Genomic DNA, 20,329 nt, shown 5'->3' with positions numbered 1-20,329 from the left:
TAAAGACGAGACGCAAAGAACAAACATTTACAGCATATATGTCAGTGCTGCTGATCTCACCATTTAATTACTCAACACTTTTAAATTTTAAGTTCATTATAGAAAAAAATATGAGAGCTCAGAAAAGTCAGATAAATTGATCAAGGTGTCACACAGAAAGTGAGAGGTTAAAATAGGATTAGATCTGCTTCCAAGTCCATGCTCATTCTACAATGCAATGCTATCTCCTAGGACAGCACACAAAGCCAGTTTGTTTCAGAAATCTATTCACCATTAAGGTGTGTTCTGTGCTTAGGACAGTTAGCTTTATTTCACTATTTCATAAATACTTGAGAGAAAAAAAGTATTAACTCTTCCTTCCAAATATAAGTACCTACAGGCCTCAATTTATTAGTGACTAGCCCCTAACCAATAGCATTATGGATATCATTCAGGCAATTTATTAAAATTTAAAAAAAAGTAAACATACAAAGTACTATACAAGACCACTGTATACATTTATGGTTCCTGAAGATCATAACAGAGAAGTAAAAAACATCTGAAGAGGGAAAAAAAGTAAATCTGGAATGGCAGTGGAGATTCTCACAAGTGTATGTAAATTGCAAGAACAGTAACTAATTCTCCTTCACTCCCCCAAATATTAAGCAAATATTCAGAGATAAATCATTAAACCAAATGGAACGCCAATGAGGCAAGTTGTGTTTTCTTTTCATGGGCTCTGAAACAAAAACTACTAGTAAAACAGCAAACTGTATGTTGAGACACAGTAATAACTGAGGTAGGGGCTCACTTCTGTCTTCAGAAGTACAACACTGGAAGAAGCCATAGTATAAAAAATGCTTGAGATAAATCTCAGTTTTATTAAAAAAATTTTTTAAACACAAAAGTTTGGAAACAAACTGTTTAAGGACTGTATATATTTGAGAAGGTGATGCTATACTTCTCAATTTAAAGAAAAAATTCAAGATTACAGATTTCAAATATCAATGAAGATACTCTCCATGCTGCTACCAGAGCCTGGTTTGATTGCTCTGAAGTAACAGCACTTGAAAGCTCCTATTCTTTGAAACTAATTTAAACACACTGAATTGTTGAAAGATTAAAAACCACAGTCAGCTAATTACACTCTCTCTCATCTCTTATTCAGCAAATGAATCACTTTTCATTACTGCTTAGCAGAAGTACATGAATTTCTGCCTAATTAGAAATGTTGTAGATGGAACATTAGCAAAAATGGAGCAGGTCAGGATATCTTTGCTGCTTCATTTTTAATTCCTAACAGTAGAGTCTGATAGGAAGGAATAGAGAAGTCATTAAATAATTTTAAATTATTTATAAAAATTACTTTACCCAAATTATAATTATTTTTTCCCCAAACGGTCTCAAATGTCTAACATAATGAAAGAAAAAGCAGTTCAACATTGATTTTAATGAACATTTTAATGTTATGTATAACAGAACTTTATGAATACAATGGAAACAAAGTTTCATCAATTTAATTAAAAAAATTTCAACACAAAGTGGGGAGGTAATAATTTGATACCTATATTATTCATTTTAAAAAATATTCCCAGCTTGAGGGTGAAACAATTTTGCATTCCAAACTCTAGAATCATGATTTTCATGTGAGCTTAATGCAGAATTACAGCAGGAAAACAAAAAACATCTTAATTAATTTCCTTTATTTGCATTAAATCAATAAAATCTTTGACTGCTACAGGTCTCCTTTAATAATATAGATATTTAACTTGCCTCTACTGGAACCATATTGCTAATGCCATATTATATACACTCAAAACCAAAACAAAACAATACTGTATAAAATCTAAAAGCCAACATTGTTGAGTTCTTACATTTATATTTAAGGTCTTAATGAATTTTCACCTTTTCAATTTTTTTAAAAGACACCAAAAAAAATAAATATTTTTCTCTTTTGACTGTTCCTGACTATTACGTGGTGGCTACAGGGATAAACATGGAAGGGAAGTCTTGCCAAGTTAATCACTGCAAAGTGTAAATAATGACTGCTAAAACCAAAAATACTGGAGTTTTTTTTTTTTTTTTAAAGGAAACCATAGAGCAGTCCCGAAAAAAATATTTTTTCTAGTTCTGCACAGGATAATTATAGCAGAAGAAATGGGAAAAGTCCCATAGCTGTCACCAATTGCTTAAAGAGGTTTTGTTACAATAAAAATTTGGATAGTATAATAGCAGTGTTGTTGGAACATTAGCAAAAGTATATACATTCCAGTTACCTTTGATTTAGCCATAATCACATATGTATGCCTTTTTTGGACAAAAATATATATTTTTATAAAAAACTGATCATCCAACTTTAATGATTTCATATATGGACTCAAGAGTGGTAGTAAAAGGAACAGACCCAATTGTGACAAGGTGATTCAGGGACAGAAAAATCAAGTTCTTCAGGAAAAGAAAAGTATAAAATTAGAGATTCAAACATGTTTATTCAGCCCTATTCTAGTCTTCCCACATATTATGATATTAAAATTGGCTCTTCAATTTATAAAGGCTTTCAACAATTTCACTACCCCATTTGTGGTCTCACTGGAAAAATGTTTCAGACTGCCTCATCTGAAGTGCCCTTGCCTGGCCATCTAAAATACTAGACATTTCACTTTTTTTTTATAAAACAGCCTTTTTGGCTCTTAATGTAGGTTTATTTTAATTAATTGATAAAAGAAAGGGGAGTTGATTAGCATTTTCCATCCCAACATCACCTATCTACACCGCTAAAAATCCTTCACTCAATCTGTTCCTTTATATTCTCTTATTTGCTAAAGTTGGCGAAATTTGCAAAGGCATCTTGCTTGGGTTGCATAGTTCCAGAAGTCATGGCTAAGTTGGGCATGCCCATTCCCATTGTGCCTGTCAGGCCCATCCCTGTAGTTGACATCCCTATGTTCATATTCATGCCCATCATGCTCTGGTTCATCATTGGACTATTTCCAAGAGGGGCCATCCCCATGGTGCCAGTCATCACATTGGGCATGCTCATAGGCATGGGTCCCCCCATCAAAGGATTAGTTTGAGGCCGGACAGGAAGCATGTTCGATGGAGAACTGAGGTTTACAGCTCCGAAACTTTGGGTCATCATATTCATAGGCTGTTGCATATCTAACAGAAGAAGAGAGACAAAAGAACTTTACCATTCTGAATAATCTTAGACTTAGAGAGCAGAAAAATAATACAATCTTCCTGACCATCAATACTTGTAAGCCTCAATAAAATTACTTCATAGTGATTTTATAAGAGAAGTCAATTGTCAATTAACTTGTATTGATTACTCTTGAGAAATATTCAGTGGCTGTCAGCTCTGGTTTCCCCAAGATGTAGAAACAGTAAGAGTGGCCTGGGGGAAAACATCAGGCAATTTAAAATCATTCCTATAAAATCTATTATTGAATCCAACGTAACAAGTTGTCAAGAGCTATTGTGTATCAAAACCTTTAAAAAGGTTTTATCCTTTGACTTGCTCTATTTTTAGAACATCATACTAAGGGAAAACAAGCACAAGTACAAAGATTTACACAAAATCATGGAGTTATTTATGGCAAAAAGCTGGAAACAATGGAAATAGAGGAACTGCACAGTAATATGATGGATAACTATAAAGATTCAAAAGTCATACTTTCTTAAGAATATTCAACATAGGAAAAACAACAATTTAATGTTGAATGTGAACTCCAAGAAATATAGACATAACACTCTAAAGCATTAAAAATGCGGTTAGCAAAGATGGAATGTGAAGAAATATCAATTAATAGTGATTATCCCTGGATTATGGAGTTCAGATGAGTTTTGTTTCCTTGACATATCTGCCTATGTTAAAAACAGTATTTTTTATTTTAGTGATCAGGCTCCTAAAACTCACCATCATACAATAAATGTTATCATGCTAAGACCAGAATACAAAGCAATTTAATGCGACAGAAGGGATACCAGATCTTATGTGAAAAAAAATCTTAATGTGAACACAAAGCTGCCTTCAGTACGTTTTAAAGTAGTCCTGGCATAAGGGCAAAGGATTACAAGTACACAAACAAATGGATGTCTTGCAGTAACTTACTCTGTTGTTGAATCATTGTATTGAGTGATGGCTGCTGGGGTTTGGAAGGCTGCATACCAGGTAGTAAGTTGTCTAGGCTGATGTTTACACTGGGGTCAGACCAAGTAGAGGGCAGGGTTTTGCTGACTGACTTCTGGACCATATCTGTATTCTGATTATAGAGAGGATTAGGCTTCTGCAGCACTGTGCTAACATTTTGCAAAGGCTGGAAAATAGAAAAATGCTCTAAAAATTAAGTATCTTATCTATAAAGATTATGAAATGGCAATTTAATCACAGTAACTCCAAATACTGATATATACTAGACTCTGTAATAAACTTCTGAAACTTTTAATGTTCTATATTAAGGTCTTCAATACCCTTCCTGTACCACTAGCCTCCCATAATATTCCTCCTGAAGTCCAAATCATATTTGGAGAAAAAACTAAGATATTTATATTAACAATTATCCTCCCATCACCCCAAGTCTAGCAGCCACCATCCCAAGGTAACTACTAACTTCAGGTTAGTACAACTTTAAGGAAATACAGAAGTGGAAATTTATTCTTACAAAATGGAATTCAGGGTATAAGTTCTCATGCTAAAAAAAAAAAAGCAAAATCATCAAGACAGCAAATTATACTCCAGAAAACCCGACTGATATATTCTTGCTCCATGTACATTTCTATTGCCTAAAGTGAGCAACACTAGTGGAACTTGGTATAATATGGACCAATTCAGGAGAGATTCAGGAAAAAGCAGCAGAGGTACCTGGTAATTACTACCAGAATAACTGCAGCAAGGACAGAAAAAGGGAAAGAGAGAGGAGTAGGAGGAATAATTAAAAATGGACCAATGCAAAGAATCACAACACAGATGCAATTAAGACTGTAAATAAGTAGACTGGCTTTATGATGAGACCATACGAAACAAACACTATAAAGAATAAACTAGCTTGGGCTTGTTCAGTTCAATTTAATGGCACTGGTATGGGTTTTATGTCCTTTGTTTTTAATGTTAGGTCTAATATCTGTCATACAGATGAGTCACCTTTCTGTTTCTTCCGTCTCTTCCCTCATCCTAACACCCCAAAGAAGATAATCTACACATTAAAGTGAATAATTAGCATCATAAGCAAATATTCTGAATAGCCTGAGTCAAAAATAGCAAGTTCCTGGTACAACTCAGACAAATATACACTTGTTTTAATTCTAAGTGAGTATTAGGTGATTTAGATTTAATTTTTTAAAGTGAATTACAAAGTTCCTATTCAGTTGTTTTTCTTTATGAAAGTGAGAGTTGAAAGCCTATATAAACATTATATAATGTATAGGAGGCCCAGAATAGGGAAGAACATTATTTTAGAGAATAATCTTCTGTATTAGCAATATATCTCTATTCCTTCTTCTTAAAAACACTTTTTTAAACTATTAAAATAAATACTATTTGTTCAATAAAATTTTCAGCAAATGCCTCCTCTGTGAAAGGTATCACACTTGGCTTTGCAGGGACAGCCAGATGGGTGAGAAAGCCTTGCCCTGGAGAACCAAATGACTATTCCAGGGGAAAGGGCATAATGCAATGTACAAAAGTAATCTATGTATCACATACTTATTTTTCTGTTTTATGCCAATCTTCCGTTAGATTAGTCACAGCACCTCAAAAATTATGAACTACCATTTCCAAGGGAGGCAGGTAACTTACCTGTGATCTTGACATGGGCAAACCCAGCCCTACAGTATTAGTGCTCATCATGGAGAAATTCATACTCTGGGAAGATGTCATGGTTGCCTGTGATGAGCCCATAAGATCAAATAGGTCTGAAGAATTTGAGGCAGCTGGAGGTGGGCCTAAAGCTGGTTGTGAGCTACTGACAAGCTCTACAGCTGGCTGTGAGGCACTGCCGAAGAGCTCGCCACTGGCAGCAACAGGGACTGATGGGGCTTGGTTGAAGGCACTCCAGTCACCAAAGTCTCCATTCCCACTTGTTGCTGTTACTGAGAAAGAAAGAATGGTAAGGGTAAGAAAGTTTCCGAGATGCTGAGAACAAATGTAACAATCTACCAACTGAAACAAATTAGAGCTGATCTGTGTCCATCCAAATTAGCATCTGTAGGTACCATCTCCATCTGGACATCATTTTTTCTCATGAATATTCCATGAGTGTTATTTAACAAGGTGGCAAAGAAAAAATAAAAACTTCCACATATAAAGTAAAATCCATCTCTGGCCATTGGCAGGTCTAAGGTAACACCAAGAAATGATAGAAACCAGAACTTTACTTCAACCTAAGCATGCATATCAACTATGTTTCTAGCTAAATTAATATGAACTAGCCTGCTGCTGCTGCTGCTGCTAAGCTCCCCTCAAAACAAGAACAAAACTCTAAACTGGTTAAACCTTTTGCTGGGAGGGTTCATTCATTATTTGGAAAGGGTCAAAGAGAAAGCAAGCTATGACTTATACCATCTCATGGAAATAAAACCCCAAATTCATTAAAACATGAAACAAAAATGCAACGAAATTAAGAGTAGGACTAGTAAATTTCTGTAAGAAGTTCTCACCCATTTGGCCATGCTTCCACTTAAAATATAAAGGCTACAGAGAGCTATGATATTATAACCTTAGAAAACTGCTCACTTCAAATGGAACTGTTCAATCTATTTATGTTAAAAAGTGGGGCAAGTCTTAAGAGGGGAACTCATGCTAATATTTTTTTAAAAAGGAACAAAACTATCACTATGCTTCAAAGTATAATAAGTTTAAGAACTTAATGTATTTAATAATATAAAAATTAATAGATTAATTAATAGACTGAAATATTTTAGAGAACGGACTCTGTCCCTAACTGACTGTGTGGCCCTACTTAATCTTCTATATGCCTTACCTTTGGATTGAACCTGTGCCCCCTGCAGTGGAAGTGCAGAGTCTTAACCACTGGATAGCCAGGCAAGCTCCCTGTGCCCTACTTTTTAAAAAATCTAAGTTGAGAGGATTAAATAACTTAATATATAGTAAATGCCATTTAAGGTTTGTTATTGTTACTTTGGATTAATTGTGAAAAGACAGAGGTGAGCTCAAGTGTCACTCTTTCCTTCAGGAATGCCATATAAAAGTATAAGTCAAGCTTCTATAAATTCTGCATACAATATTAAGTATTTAGAACACAATAAAGTCAAGTTATACTTAAAAAAAATTTTTTAAGTTAGTCTATACAAAATAAACAAACCTTACTTCAAGAAAGGGACAAAGAGATACATATGAATTAATGGAAGTTGAAAAAAGCAAAGGTGAAGAAAGAGCTACATGTGAACTGTCCTCTGAAAGTGAATAGTGTGCAGTTCCGAATTAATCACACCATTGCTTTGCTATCTTCACTTACAACTTGGAAATGCATTTTGTCTAAAAGGTAAGCAACCTTTTAGGTAAGCCTAAAAGGTAAGCAACCACCATAATACTGTATCTCATTATGCTAAATATCAAAAGAGAACAATAACATTAAGTCTTTACAATTACATTCTTCTATTACCATATTATATTATAAGCACCCTCAAAAGAGAAAATAATTCATTAGAAACCCCAAGCTGTATCAACAATTTAATGTAAGAACTGGGCTAATATTCATTACCTCAGGGTTTTGCTAAAACATGTCTTTGATCTTCTTTACAAAAACGACTGAATTAAGAGTTTTACAATTAGTTCTATATATTAAACAATTTAAATTAATTTAAGGAAGACTGCTGGATAAAGGTAAACTGTATGCTGATTTTCTATCTGCTTGATCTAGAAAACAGAGTAAGAATGGAAACTGGGGCAAAATGTGTTGCCCCTTCTGAAAACTTTATCTGAAATGATTAATCATAAGAGGAAGAGATTTCTAGTGAGGCATATATTGTTCAGAAATGATTAATCATTGTTCCAACAGTTTCAGCCCCTTGCGTAATGGTGATCAGGTTATATTAATCACATGCATACAGATGAAGAGATGCATCACTTACCAACATTAACATATTTGAATTATTTGCATAGTAGGCAACTTTATATACATAAAAACTTTTGAGAATTACACAAGCAGCCTGTAAAACTGGGGCAATGTTTATTTTCCACTTTGATTTGCCTAAAGTAAGGTATTAATGTTTAGGAGTCATAGTCACACTTTTAAAATGAAGCACTTCATTACTCCACAATGCTAATTTCTGGGAAATACTTGGAATTTATACAAGTTGTCCAAATAACGCAATTCACATTAAAAACTATGTAACTTTCTTCCTAAATCCTCACAAACCTAAACTAGCTGTTACTAAATATAAATTTTAATCTAATTAATAATGGGGACATACAACTCTACTTAAAATAAGACTGAGTTTTTTCTCTTTGCCTCACCTCATACTTATGATTTTTATATGTAAGTTTTTTATATTATCTCTCAAATTTGAGACTGACCAGATTTTATAGAAAAAACAAACATTAGAACCAACACTTTACAACCTAAGAGACACTTAATAATGAACTTAAGACTCCATTCTACACATTTCTATAGACATTATAAAGAACCATGACAAGAAGCATTATTCCCAATCTTAGAAAAGGTAGAGGCTCATATATATGGCAGAGGCAGTAAGATAAAACATATTAATAAAAAAGGGAAAAAATACAAGCCCTTCACTCAATACACGATGTTTAAGTCTGTATTTTGCTTAGATGTTAAAACTTTTTTGCCATTAAAAAAAAATTGAGGTCTAATTGATATGTAACATTCTGTTAGTTTCAGGTAGACAACATAATGATTTGATCTTTACAAATACTGTGAATCGATCACAGCAATCTAGGGTATTTTAAAATTTCTTATTTAACTAACACAGAATGAGGAAGTTTTATTTTCCTCACATTCAAGGATATGTCAAAATGAAGTTCAGTTAGTTTTCATAAAAATTCTCTTAAGATACCTAAATTTCAAAGAAATGAATTTTGGCAAAATAGTCTGCCCAATTCCAATGTCCCTGAATTTCATTCAAGAAAATCATTAATATTTTCTTTTGCTAAGATGAGATTTACACTTATTCACACTCCTACCCACCTACCCCCACCCACTTCCTCCCTCCAAAGAAAACGAAACAAGAGTCACTTATGAGTGAGGAGAATTTTATTTAGGTGTACCTGAGTAGTTTGCAATGAAATTAATTCATTGGGCACATTTAGGATACTGCTGCTGCCGCTGCTGCTAAGTTGCTTCAGTCGTGTCCGACTCTGCGAGACCCCAGAGACGGCAGGCCACCAGGCTCCCCCGTCCCTGGGATTCTCCAGGCAAGAACACTGGAGTGGGTTGCCATTTCCTTCTCCAATGTATGAAAGTGAAAAGAGAAAGTGAACTAGCCTAATAAAATACCTTTGTGAATAAATTCTTTGATAAGTGGGAATTACAAATACTACAAGTAGAAAAATGGCCGAAAGAAGCAGAAAGGGAACAGGGTGGGGGAAGAGCTGTTTTGGTAACCTTTTCACTGCCTCTAGATATCTGGCCAGTCAAATCATATCATACCTTGGGAAGGGAAGTTGCCTGATGCAGCAGCTGAGCCAAAGTCAGCAAATCCTCCAAATAAATCAGCTGAGCCGCCTAGAAATTAAATATGAGGGGAAAATTGTTAGGACCACAGCACAATTGATAGCAGTTTTATTAGGAAGCTATTTTAGCACAGTACTCAAAAATTACTCAATATATTAGACCCCAAGACCTATCATAAAAGCTAGTTAGCTGATCTAGCTTTTTATGCCACCATGTTCCCTTTAAGCTATCACCAACTCTCTAACACCCTCAGTTCTGTATCTACTGATTGATACAACTGTTATTAAAGTTATCCCTTACTTAAACACTTCACAAACCTAATGGAGGCATACCGTTTATCTGGCCAATCACGCCCTATATAAGAATCTTAAATGGATGCTAAAACCTGGGAAACATGTTTCAGGGTAATAGGGTAATCACATATTCTCAAATCATCACCCTACAGATTATTTAAAAATAAAAAGGGATGAAGCTATTTTTACAATGCAGAAATTAGATGGATACCATCTTAAACAATGTCAGGTGCTCAAACTTAATGTCACTAATAATTGGAGAAAATAGTACTCATAGGCCTTCTAATGTAAAGGACTAAAAAAGAGATCATCACCCATGTAGAAATTTTCCCAGAATCCAATCATGAGGAATAAATCAGACAAATACAAATCGAGGAACATTCTGCAAAACAACTCTCCAGACTTTTCAGAACATGTCATCATAAAAGACAAAAAAGACTGGGACCACTCCAGATTAAAGAAGCCTAAAGGAACATGACAAGTAAATGAAATGCATGAAATGAGGTAATTGAGATACCAGGGAAATGTGAATATGGTCTATTATACAGTAATACTGTTTTAATGTTAAATTCCCAAAGTATGATCATTATATTATGATGATGATGATGGAAAATGTCCTTGCTGTAAGGAGACATATACTCAAGTATTTTAGGGTAAAATGTCACAATGCTTGTAATTCTCTCTCAAACAGTATACAATAAGAAAAAAAAAAAGAACTAGAAAGAGAAAGAAACTGTGACACATTTTCTGCAGCTTGGTATTTAAAAAAATAGAAACAGGAAAAAAAAAAACTTTGAAGTTGATCTGCACAGAAGTCAGTTTTAATAACTACAGGAAAAACAATGAATGCAATGATTTAGGTGGACTTTTTTTCTCCTACTATTTACTTGCAAATACTTGCATTTTTAGTATTTGAAAAAATAGTAGCTTTTTGCTACTTCCAGACTCGTGTTTCTAAAGAGGTGAGATTCAAATCATAAGGCTGCAGGTCAATCTCTGCTTGCATAACATCACATTCTCATACAAATTTTCACTTGTAAACACTACATAAGTAAGAATATTTCCTTTTATCTACAATTTGAAAAGTAAATTTTATATTCTACTTCCCAATTCAGTTACCAAGGAAATAGCAATAGTCAACCGATCTAAAACCTTAAATAGCTGTCCTTGTTTTTTGTTTGTCCTTAAAGATTTCACCTCTTAAAAGAGTCACAACCTTAGAAATTTAGAGCAGCAGTTCAATTATAGTGCTTTTAGTGTTATGTGAACATTATATAGGTTACATCACAGCTGCTTAGCCTGCAGTGCTTAGAAACTAGCCAGGTGGGACTAGAACATCTGGGCTGCACTCAAACACCACCAGGGACAGCTTCCAACATCTGGTGCCATTTCTGAATTGTCTTATCGCTGCAAGACATTCTGCCCCATCTGCTACACTCAACTGGGTTAATTAAACTAGAACCATCTCCCCTTCTTAATAAATGGCCAGCAGTAATAAAAGGAACAAATCAGTTTCCGATACATGTATACTAGGTATTTCTTTTTAATGCACATTTACTATAGTCACCTATCAGCAGGTCTAATGAATTCCTCATTTCTTCACCTCATAACAGATGCACAAATTCACATATATACCCATTCACCGTGAACTAATAACTTCCATGAAGGCCGAGGTTCTCTACTCTGAGCAACAATTACAGCTCACATGTCTACTTCTGCTTTATCTAAAGATAAATATCACAATGATTTCTCTCTAAAGGTACATATGTCATAATATATACAAAAGATGATGTGTACAAAAGATCAGTGAGCTATATTTTTTAACTATATAAACAAGCACATATGATCCAAGTATACAGTTAGGTAACAGAAAGAGAATCTTTTATTATAGCATTAAGGGATTATTAATAGAAGGAAAACTGGGGATTATTTTCATTTTCTTCATTTAAGCAGTGAATAGATATCAATATGTAATTTATTATGCCAAATAAGTTAGGGCTTTTCAAATCTTATCCAGTCCGGGCTACAAAGAAAATTCATGCTGTGAAGAAAAGCACTGAATACCGTGAAATCGTAACTTCATACTGGTGACATGTTTTATTTTTGTCACATCCTGAATTTAATATTTCAAGTGATAATCTATTTTAGTTACTCTACTGCTCTACCTTCTAACACCTAAACTAAAATTATACAATGTTCATAATGTATCTACAGCAAATATTATTATTTTCTCCAACCATACTATAGGGAATTTAATTTCAAATATGACTAATTTAAGAACACTGGAGGGGAAAGAATAGAAACACAAATATAAATATTTTACAAATAGAAGCCACCTTTCCTTGAAAGGGATTTAACTCTTCTACATCTTTTCAAGTACTGCAGATTATGCTTCTACTTATGTTTTACATAATGTGATCCTCAACTTTGGAAACTATCTCAGAAATTAAAAATCTTTTATTTCATTTAGAAAAGTTTCTCACTCTGAGAAGGGACTATCCATACCTATATGCATGTTGTTATGCATACCAATGCTTAAATTTAACAAAATTTCTATATTTAAGCATTTTTCTAGATAACATCTATCTAAGGGAATTTAAATAAGAATAATGTACCAAAAATTGCTGCATGGGGAAGACTGCTAAATTTCACAATAAGAGCTATCCTTCAAGATTCCCACATGAGAGGTGTCATTATAAATGAACCATTTCCATCTGCCTTTTCAGGGCAGCAAGGAGGTTATTTACAGTCACCAGCTGGGAACATGCATTTCCAAAGCAATACTGTGAACAGGAAAAACACAGCTGAACTAGACAGTGCTTCAACTACAAATGGACATTTTCTTTAACAAAGAATTTAATCTAGATTATATTTTGAAAACTTTTGCAAGAGGCATTTTAATAATACAAAATGAAAATGCAAAAAATTATAAATATATGATGAATAACTAATATAAATAAGTTTTTTACAAAAATAAGGATAAACAACCCCATTTTTTTAAAAAAAGGACGAAGGAAATGAATAGACAAGTTACAACTGGCATATAAAACATGAAGAGTTTCAAATTCAGTCATCAAACATGTACAAAATAAAATGAAATATTATTTTTCTCCTTACCAAAATGCAGTATTTTCAAAGATACTATTTCACTACTTTTATAACAGAGAAAAGTTTGGAAACAAAACCTAATGTCCAAAAAATAAGACGCTGACCAATCAAGTAGATTACAGCATATTTAGATAATGTTAAGATTATAAAGCAATTAAAGGTATGCAAATATCAACTATCGTTAAGGAATGGTCATGAGATTTTAAGTGAAAAAGAAATTACAAAAAATGTAATAATGAAAAAAATCTTTATCTAGAAACCTGAAAAAGATTTGAAAGATAATGCTTAAATATACTGACTGATAATACAGAAAATATAAAATAAGAATATTCACCCCAATTATTAACAGTTAACTTTATCTCAGTTACAGTGAATTATTTTCCATAAAATTTCTAAAATGAGCATACATTAATTTTAATTAGTGAAAAGAGAATATGGTAAAACATTTTATTTTTAGTAAACTTGGTTTAAACTAGAGACAACTCCCATGAAAATTCTAATATATATAAATTGGTTTGTAACAACCAGTAACTTGGCTACCTTCTCCAGGGGATCTTCGTGACCCAGGGATCAAACCTGGGTCTCCGGCATTCCAGGCAGACGCTTTAACCGCTGAGCTACCAGGGAAGCCCATATCCATGTAAATATCCTCAACTAACTAACTGGATAGAGGGTAACAGGTTAAAATGTATATAAAGTGAAGATTTTGGATTTGATGTATGTTATTCTTATGTATTTTTTAACTTAAAATTGAAACATATTGCAAGCCTTGTAAAGTCTATTTTCTCTTCAACCTCATTAATTATACTAGAAATAACTTATAGAATAGTATGTTAATCAAGACCTAAATTCATTAATTACAAAAGGGACAAAGGAGACAACGTAAACTTTTAGGACAAGATATACTAAAAAATGAAACAGAATGACTCTTGGCATTATATTTGTAACTGGCTTATTTTTTAAATACAGCAAATATACTATACATAAAAGTCATCAAAATATTATTTGAGTACAGATCTTAAAAGAACATCACCAGAGTGGGATATTTATCAAGACAGTCGCAAATAAATCTTGATAAATGGGTTTCATATGTCTATTTTTAAACTTGGTTGATATTCCACAATGATTTTACCACATATACTTCTAAAGATGCTAACAAGAAGGATGTAACAACACGTAAAAAAAGAAAATCCATTTTCTCCAAGGAGACATTTTTCTGGTGAGTGGTACAGAAGTCATATCTGCTTAGGTTTACAGTTCATGCCCATATTACTTGCATGATGGCACCATTATAAACACAGGCACATCTGGTAAATGACACCCAAATGGCATACCAAACAGCAATGCTAGTATGGTAGATTCTTTAAGACTTTCTCACATACAGGTGCTATAGATTTAAAATACAATTTTTTCTCCACTGCTGAATTCAATTTAAAATGTATTATTACTAAAAATATTTAAATAGAAATTCATGGTAATGAAATTCATCTTACTGATTGGAGGGGCTTCTGCACAAACTGGTTAAACAAACTGTTTCAAATAGGAGAGAACTTTAAAAAATAATTAGGTTGTCAACCCACTATCAGATGGTTTTTAGAAAATATTAAAATAAAAAATTAAGACAAGAAATATTTCGGATTTCATTCAGACTTTGTCTCAATTACTGTATTAATATTAACTACTACTTCTATTTAATTAGTCAATCTACTATTAGCACTGGAAAAGAAAAATCACTCAAAGGTTTCTTGCCAAGTAAAGGAAGCATGTTGGATTTAGTAATTCTCTCTGTTCAAAGCAATCCTGATAACTAACACCAAGGAAAAGCTGGATTCACTCATCTGACCTTCCTAGTTAATTCTTCTCTGATTGCTCCATTAAAACTTTACACAGATGCATGAAAGGGGCTCTTAAATATTTCATACCAGGAAGTCCAAAATAGTTGATATTCTGTAACACTAAGTCTCTACTATATGATTACATGCTAACTACCAGTTAATACTACAGTTAAAATCTTCAGCATACAAAAAGACAGCACATAAATTGTTAAACAACTAATGTGGTTGTTTGTAACTTTGGGCATGACAGTTCAATAGAGTTTAAAGAATAATTTTAGGAACAGTTATAGTTACAGAAAAAGAGAGACTGGAAATTGAAGAATCTCAGACATTGGTTTGAACCAGACACCCTAGTAAGTTAACACCCAATCTAAGAATTAATTTTATGGTAATAGGTAAGGAGCGGGAGAAAATAATCCCACTGTAAATTATTAAATTAATCACATGTACTAAACTATCAGTGAGAAATAATTTTCATCATAAACATCCACTTAAACTCTAATGTAAATTTTAAAATAATTAAGTTTTGAAAAATCATTACACACAACTACAAACAATAGATTTACTTTGACATTTCTATGCCTATCTTGCCAGTTATATTTTAATGTGAAATGGACTTTAAACAAAGATTTATTAAGCTACTTTGACTTGTAGTAGTTTATTATGACCCCACAGTCCTCAAATGCAACCCTAAAAATACCAATTTTCTTGAAAACAACTTATAGGGGATTAATTAAAAAAAAATCTACCACATATTAGAAATCAAATTGAAGAAATCATTGAACTTCTCTGTGAGAAAATCATGGTGAATGGACTATTATTCTTTTGATATAGCCCTCTTAAAATATGTAAGGTAGATAGTCACACACTTTCACAGAATGCCCTTTTCCTCTGTATATGTGTAACTATTTGTGACCCTTTACTAAGCATTATATCAATACCTCAAGCACCCAGGCCAGTGTCTGGTTCAATAAATGTTTACTGAATAAATGAATGAAAAGTGTAAATGAACTCTGCTGCTGCTGCTGCTGCTAAGTCACTTCAGTCGTGTCCGACTCTGTATGACCCCATAGACGGCAGCCCACCAGGCTCCCCTGTCCCTGGGATTCTCCAGGCAAGAACACTGGAGTGGGTTGCCATTTCCTTCTCCAATGCATAAAAGTGAAAAGTGAAAGTGAAGTCATTCAGTCATGTCCAACTCTTGGCGACCCCATGGACTGCAGCCTACGAGGCTCCTCTGTCCATGGGATTTTCCAGGCAAGAGTACTGGAGTGGGGTGCCATTGCCTTCTCCGAAATGAACTCTAGGCATGGCTAATTTCAGAATATGAAAAGACAGTGAAATGAGAAGAGCAGTATATTTCACTTATAGAGAAAGTAAAGGGACCCCAAATACTCAGTTCTAAGGAAATTGAGAGATTACTGAATTATCAAATACTTAAGTACTCGTTTTCCTTATTTTAGGCAATTAAATATTTCCTCCTAAATAATGCTTAAGGCTCATTAATTTCACTTTAAAAATAAATCTACTGTAAGAAAAATTTTTTAGAAATTTTCATTCCATCTCTTATTTGCCATTAAAAAAAATTACTCTGAAACCAACCAAAAGCCAATGTCGAAGCTTACCTGTTGATTGGCTGGTACCGTCAAACAGATCGACAAGGTCACCAGATGACTTGCTGCTAGGCACTGAAGTCTGGAAACACACACAGAACTAATAAACTTAGGAAACAAATTTCTACCACTTAAAAAAAAAAAAATCTGCTCTACTCATCTCTAATTCTCAACTTAGACACAAAAACCTGTAATTATCTGAATAAAGGCAGATTTCCTTTTCTGAAAAAAGAAAAGTGAACTTGAATCCCTTTAAAGAGATATTTTTAAGTAATTATATTCCTAACTTATCCACACTCCTCTTTCCCCTAACTCCTTTCTTTTCGGAAATCAGATGAGTTTGGCATGTCCACTACTCCTGGATTACTTTCTCAATTCTTTTCTTACTGTATTTCACTATGAGAAAACATACCTTCCAGATCCCACTCAAATATTAACGCAGAATCATTTGAGAAGCACACACACACACACTTTATACGCATATATACATATACACATATATATACAATATGCTGAATCGTAATTGCCCAGGGTGGGATATTGGTCTGTAAAGTCTTACAAAGCTCCCTTTGTAATTTCAATGTGTAAGAAGGTCTGAGATCTACTGGATTGGAGGCCAAGATCCCATCCAGCTCTACAATTTTATGATTCTGTGAAGTTTAGCAACACTTTGTATATCATATTTGTCAGTATAATTCTATATTGGTTTGATATACTTTGACATATGTTTTATATTTAGTTTCCAAACTGTGGGGCTAGAGTTGTAACTTCTTTCTTCTCCATAGTCCTAAACACTCTAATACATAGGTCCAATATTTTCAATATAAACACACTAAATTAGAACAAAAGTGCTAGCAATAGGGAAATACTGTAAATAGTAGGCATATTAATTTGAGGTTCGAAGATTAAAACACTGTATACTGTGGTTCAAAAAGGCCTTGAGATTGAAAGATATCTGAAGTGGTTGAGTAACTTTTCAAGAACTTCGAGTTCAAAACATCTGTTCAGCAGTAAAAGAAAGTCAAAAAGCGTATATACTACAAATATAAAATATTTTTGGTGTGACATACATTCAGGCTGTACTACAAATTAATATTTAAAATCTTTTTAGATGAAAAAAGTTTCAGTTTATTGTTTTAAAAAAATATACAGATTGAATGATTTTCCTCATGCAACCTTAAATGAATTCTCCATATGACAACCATCGTGTATTTGGGTTTTAATTATGACTACCAAATCTTACAGAGTCATCAGTAAACTAACTGTATCTACAGCAGGGGAAAGCTAACACACAAAGAAATAACAGCGCCATTTCCCCATTTTAACTGCAACTAAAGTTGAGTTATAATTTTGAATTTTGAGGTTTTCATCAAATCTATAAAGAGGACAATATGAGTGAAACACCAGAAAATATTTGGGAAAAGTTGACACAGTTCTTGCCACTAAGTAGGACTAGCTTTCTTTTTAGAGTCACCTGCAATTCACAGAATACACTAGCAAAATATTTTCTGTAGGCTACATTTGATGAGCAGGTACAAACTGTGAGAACATTAGTAGGGGTACAGTAACAAAACAACTCTTTAGCCTTTTGGGGTAAACCTCCCTCTGGCAGATTTCTGCCCAAAAGACTAGCTTGCAGTCAGGTATCTGGCAAGTGGATTTCATTTCTTTGGTGGAAAACAAAATGATGATGGTACATGAAGTAATGCTGCCACTAATCAATACTGACCACAAGGCAAATTAACCTCCCATCACAGGCACCATCCCTGTATTAAACAAGACCATTTCCCCTATATATTAACTTGTCATATATATACATTATCATTGCTTACAACTTCCAAACACTACCATATTTTCCTTAATGAATCTGGCACTTCATACAGTGGTAGTGTCTAGTACGAAATAAAGGCACTACATTCTGATTCACAACTTTTCCCAAATGAACCAAGAGTGTCATTACTATTTCCACAGAAAGTGCACAGATAATCATTCAGCAACTGGACAGGTTTCTTCCTCCAAAGAGATTTCTTATTATTAATGACTGAGTAATATATGCCAGATGATCTATAATTAATAAGATTACCTAGAAATGCCTGAGACTACTAATGCAATAAATCTAAAAGTAATTTTTTAAGACTAAAATTCTGTATAATGTGTAAACTTGTGCCATTCGCACCTTAAGTGAAGACTGAGGTGTATGAGTTGAAGCATTCTGATCTGGACTTGCTTTGTCCCCCGTGTAATGTGCTGCTGCGCCAAGATCAATGGTTTTGGAAGGATTTGCTGTGCGCTTGTGTCTTGTGGTGGTGGTCTCTGTGGCCTGTGTGATATGGATATGCTTTGTCGTCACAGTCTCCTCTTCATCTTTGAATTCACCTTTGGGAGATCTGCCTCTTCTTGCTTTCTTTTCCTCATCACTGTCACTAAAAGATATTAAAAATGAAGGAAAATAATAAGACAAGAGATTATTTTTAAATGGAGCCTTCAGTGATTTGAGGTAAAGAATTTCAAATGCAGTCACTCCAAAATTCTGTACTTTGACTTACTTGACAGTGATCAAGACAATGTTATCTAAGCTATCTGAATATGATATCTGTGCCCTGGGGAGGGGAAGTGGGAATCCATCAAATTCCCCAGGTAAGACTAAAACACTGCTATAAAAAAGCATTTACATAAATGTGTACAAATAAAAAGGCCTGAAATAATTCAGGTGCTTATTTATAATAGATTTAAAGTTTAATTAAAAAATAAATTAGCTGTATATTATCATATCAGAATCAACTAATGAGACCCTGGGAGCTCAAACAACTGCAAGTTACATTTTTTTGAAATGGATTTTGTGCAACAACTACAGTTTCATTTATATAACATAATTCTGTCAGTGACTCCCATATACTAAGCAAATATATAATTATAATTTCAATGGATATCTTCTAAATATCATCCTATCTGAATTGAAATGATTAAACTCTCATCTGTAAATGCAGAAACAGGAGATAATGCACTTTACAACAACTGTGCTCTAATTTACTATATATAGAATCAGGAGATCAAACTTTTACAAAACTATGGAAACTGTTCTACAGAAAATTTAAATGTATTTTAAATGTTTTGAAATAATTCTTTTTTGGGCATATTAAAAAAAAAATTATTTTCCTTAACAGTGTGAAAGTAAAAAAATAAAATAAAAATGCAGAATGAGTAAAAAATGCATATTTCATATGCCACGAATTAAAAATGTCAGCAATAATGTATTCTCCAGTAATGATGTATTGAGGGGTTTTTTTCTGGTGCAAGTCAGACAGAGAAATTACCTGAAATATGTTCCATTACCTTTATTTCTTAATTTTAGAGTAGGTGGTTTAAATTATAAATATTCTGAAATAAAATACTTAAAATTCTCCTTAAAATTATGAGTATTATTACTGATGCAAATTAACTAAGACTAAAGCAATTTCTACTTAAATATAAATCAATTTGGAGCCTGTATAAATCAAGAATCAAGAAGAATGACTTCCCACACTGAGTAAAGGGGTTAAATGTATTTTTATCTACAAGCATTTTAAGGAATCTACTAGTTCTGATTAAGTATTCAAAAGCCCTTGTCACTACCTTCTTAGCAACAAATAACCTGAAGATTCCCATCATCAGTCCTGTATCTAAAACTGAAATTTCTTACCTTTCTCATGTTCAATTTGATTCCAGAGCAAGATAACTTCTTTACAAGTTGAGAACAGAAACCTGACTAGCACACAATGAAATGGAAGCTTCATATATGATCAGTGTTAAAGAATTTCTAAATATAATGATGAATGAAAAGTCTGAAATTCTGATAACATGCCAAAGAG

At 33.4% G+C, this 20,329-nt stretch overlaps 1 protein-coding gene across 3 annotated transcripts in view; it reads right to left on the bottom strand.

Moving 5' to 3' along the window:
- Positions 1-1,421: 1,421 nt before the first annotated feature.
- The window catches only part of CLINT1 (clathrin interactor 1), a 57,599-nt gene continuing 38,691 nt past the window's right edge, over positions 1,422-20,329 (bottom strand). Inside the window, exons 7-12 of one of the 3 annotated variants that reach the window (XM_027545809.1) lie at positions 18,658-18,904; positions 16,494-16,563; positions 9,609-9,683; positions 5,774-6,066; positions 4,091-4,295; positions 1,422-3,138 (exon numbers count right to left, since the gene is read on the bottom strand). In XM_027545809.1, the coding sequence (XP_027401610.1) occupies positions 2,792-3,138; positions 4,091-4,295; positions 5,774-6,066; positions 9,609-9,683; positions 16,494-16,563; positions 18,658-18,904 (1,237 nt within the window). In that variant the 3' untranslated portion in view covers positions 1,422-2,791. The remainder of the gene's footprint in view (positions 3,139-4,090; positions 4,296-5,773; positions 6,067-9,608; positions 9,684-16,493; positions 16,564-18,657; positions 18,905-20,329) is intronic. The other 2 variants (XM_027545811.1, XM_027545810.1) reach the window with 2 other exon arrangements.

The sequence above is a fragment of the Bos indicus x Bos taurus genome, chromosome 7 (genome assembly GCF_003369695.1).
Source record: "Bos indicus x Bos taurus breed Angus x Brahman F1 hybrid chromosome 7, Bos_hybrid_MaternalHap_v2.0, whole genome shotgun sequence".
Classification (NCBI taxonomy): Eukaryota; Metazoa; Chordata; class Mammalia; order Artiodactyla; family Bovidae; genus Bos; species Bos indicus x Bos taurus.
Note: the sequence above shows the minus strand (reverse complement) of the source record. Positions and strands in the feature narration are given on the sequence as shown.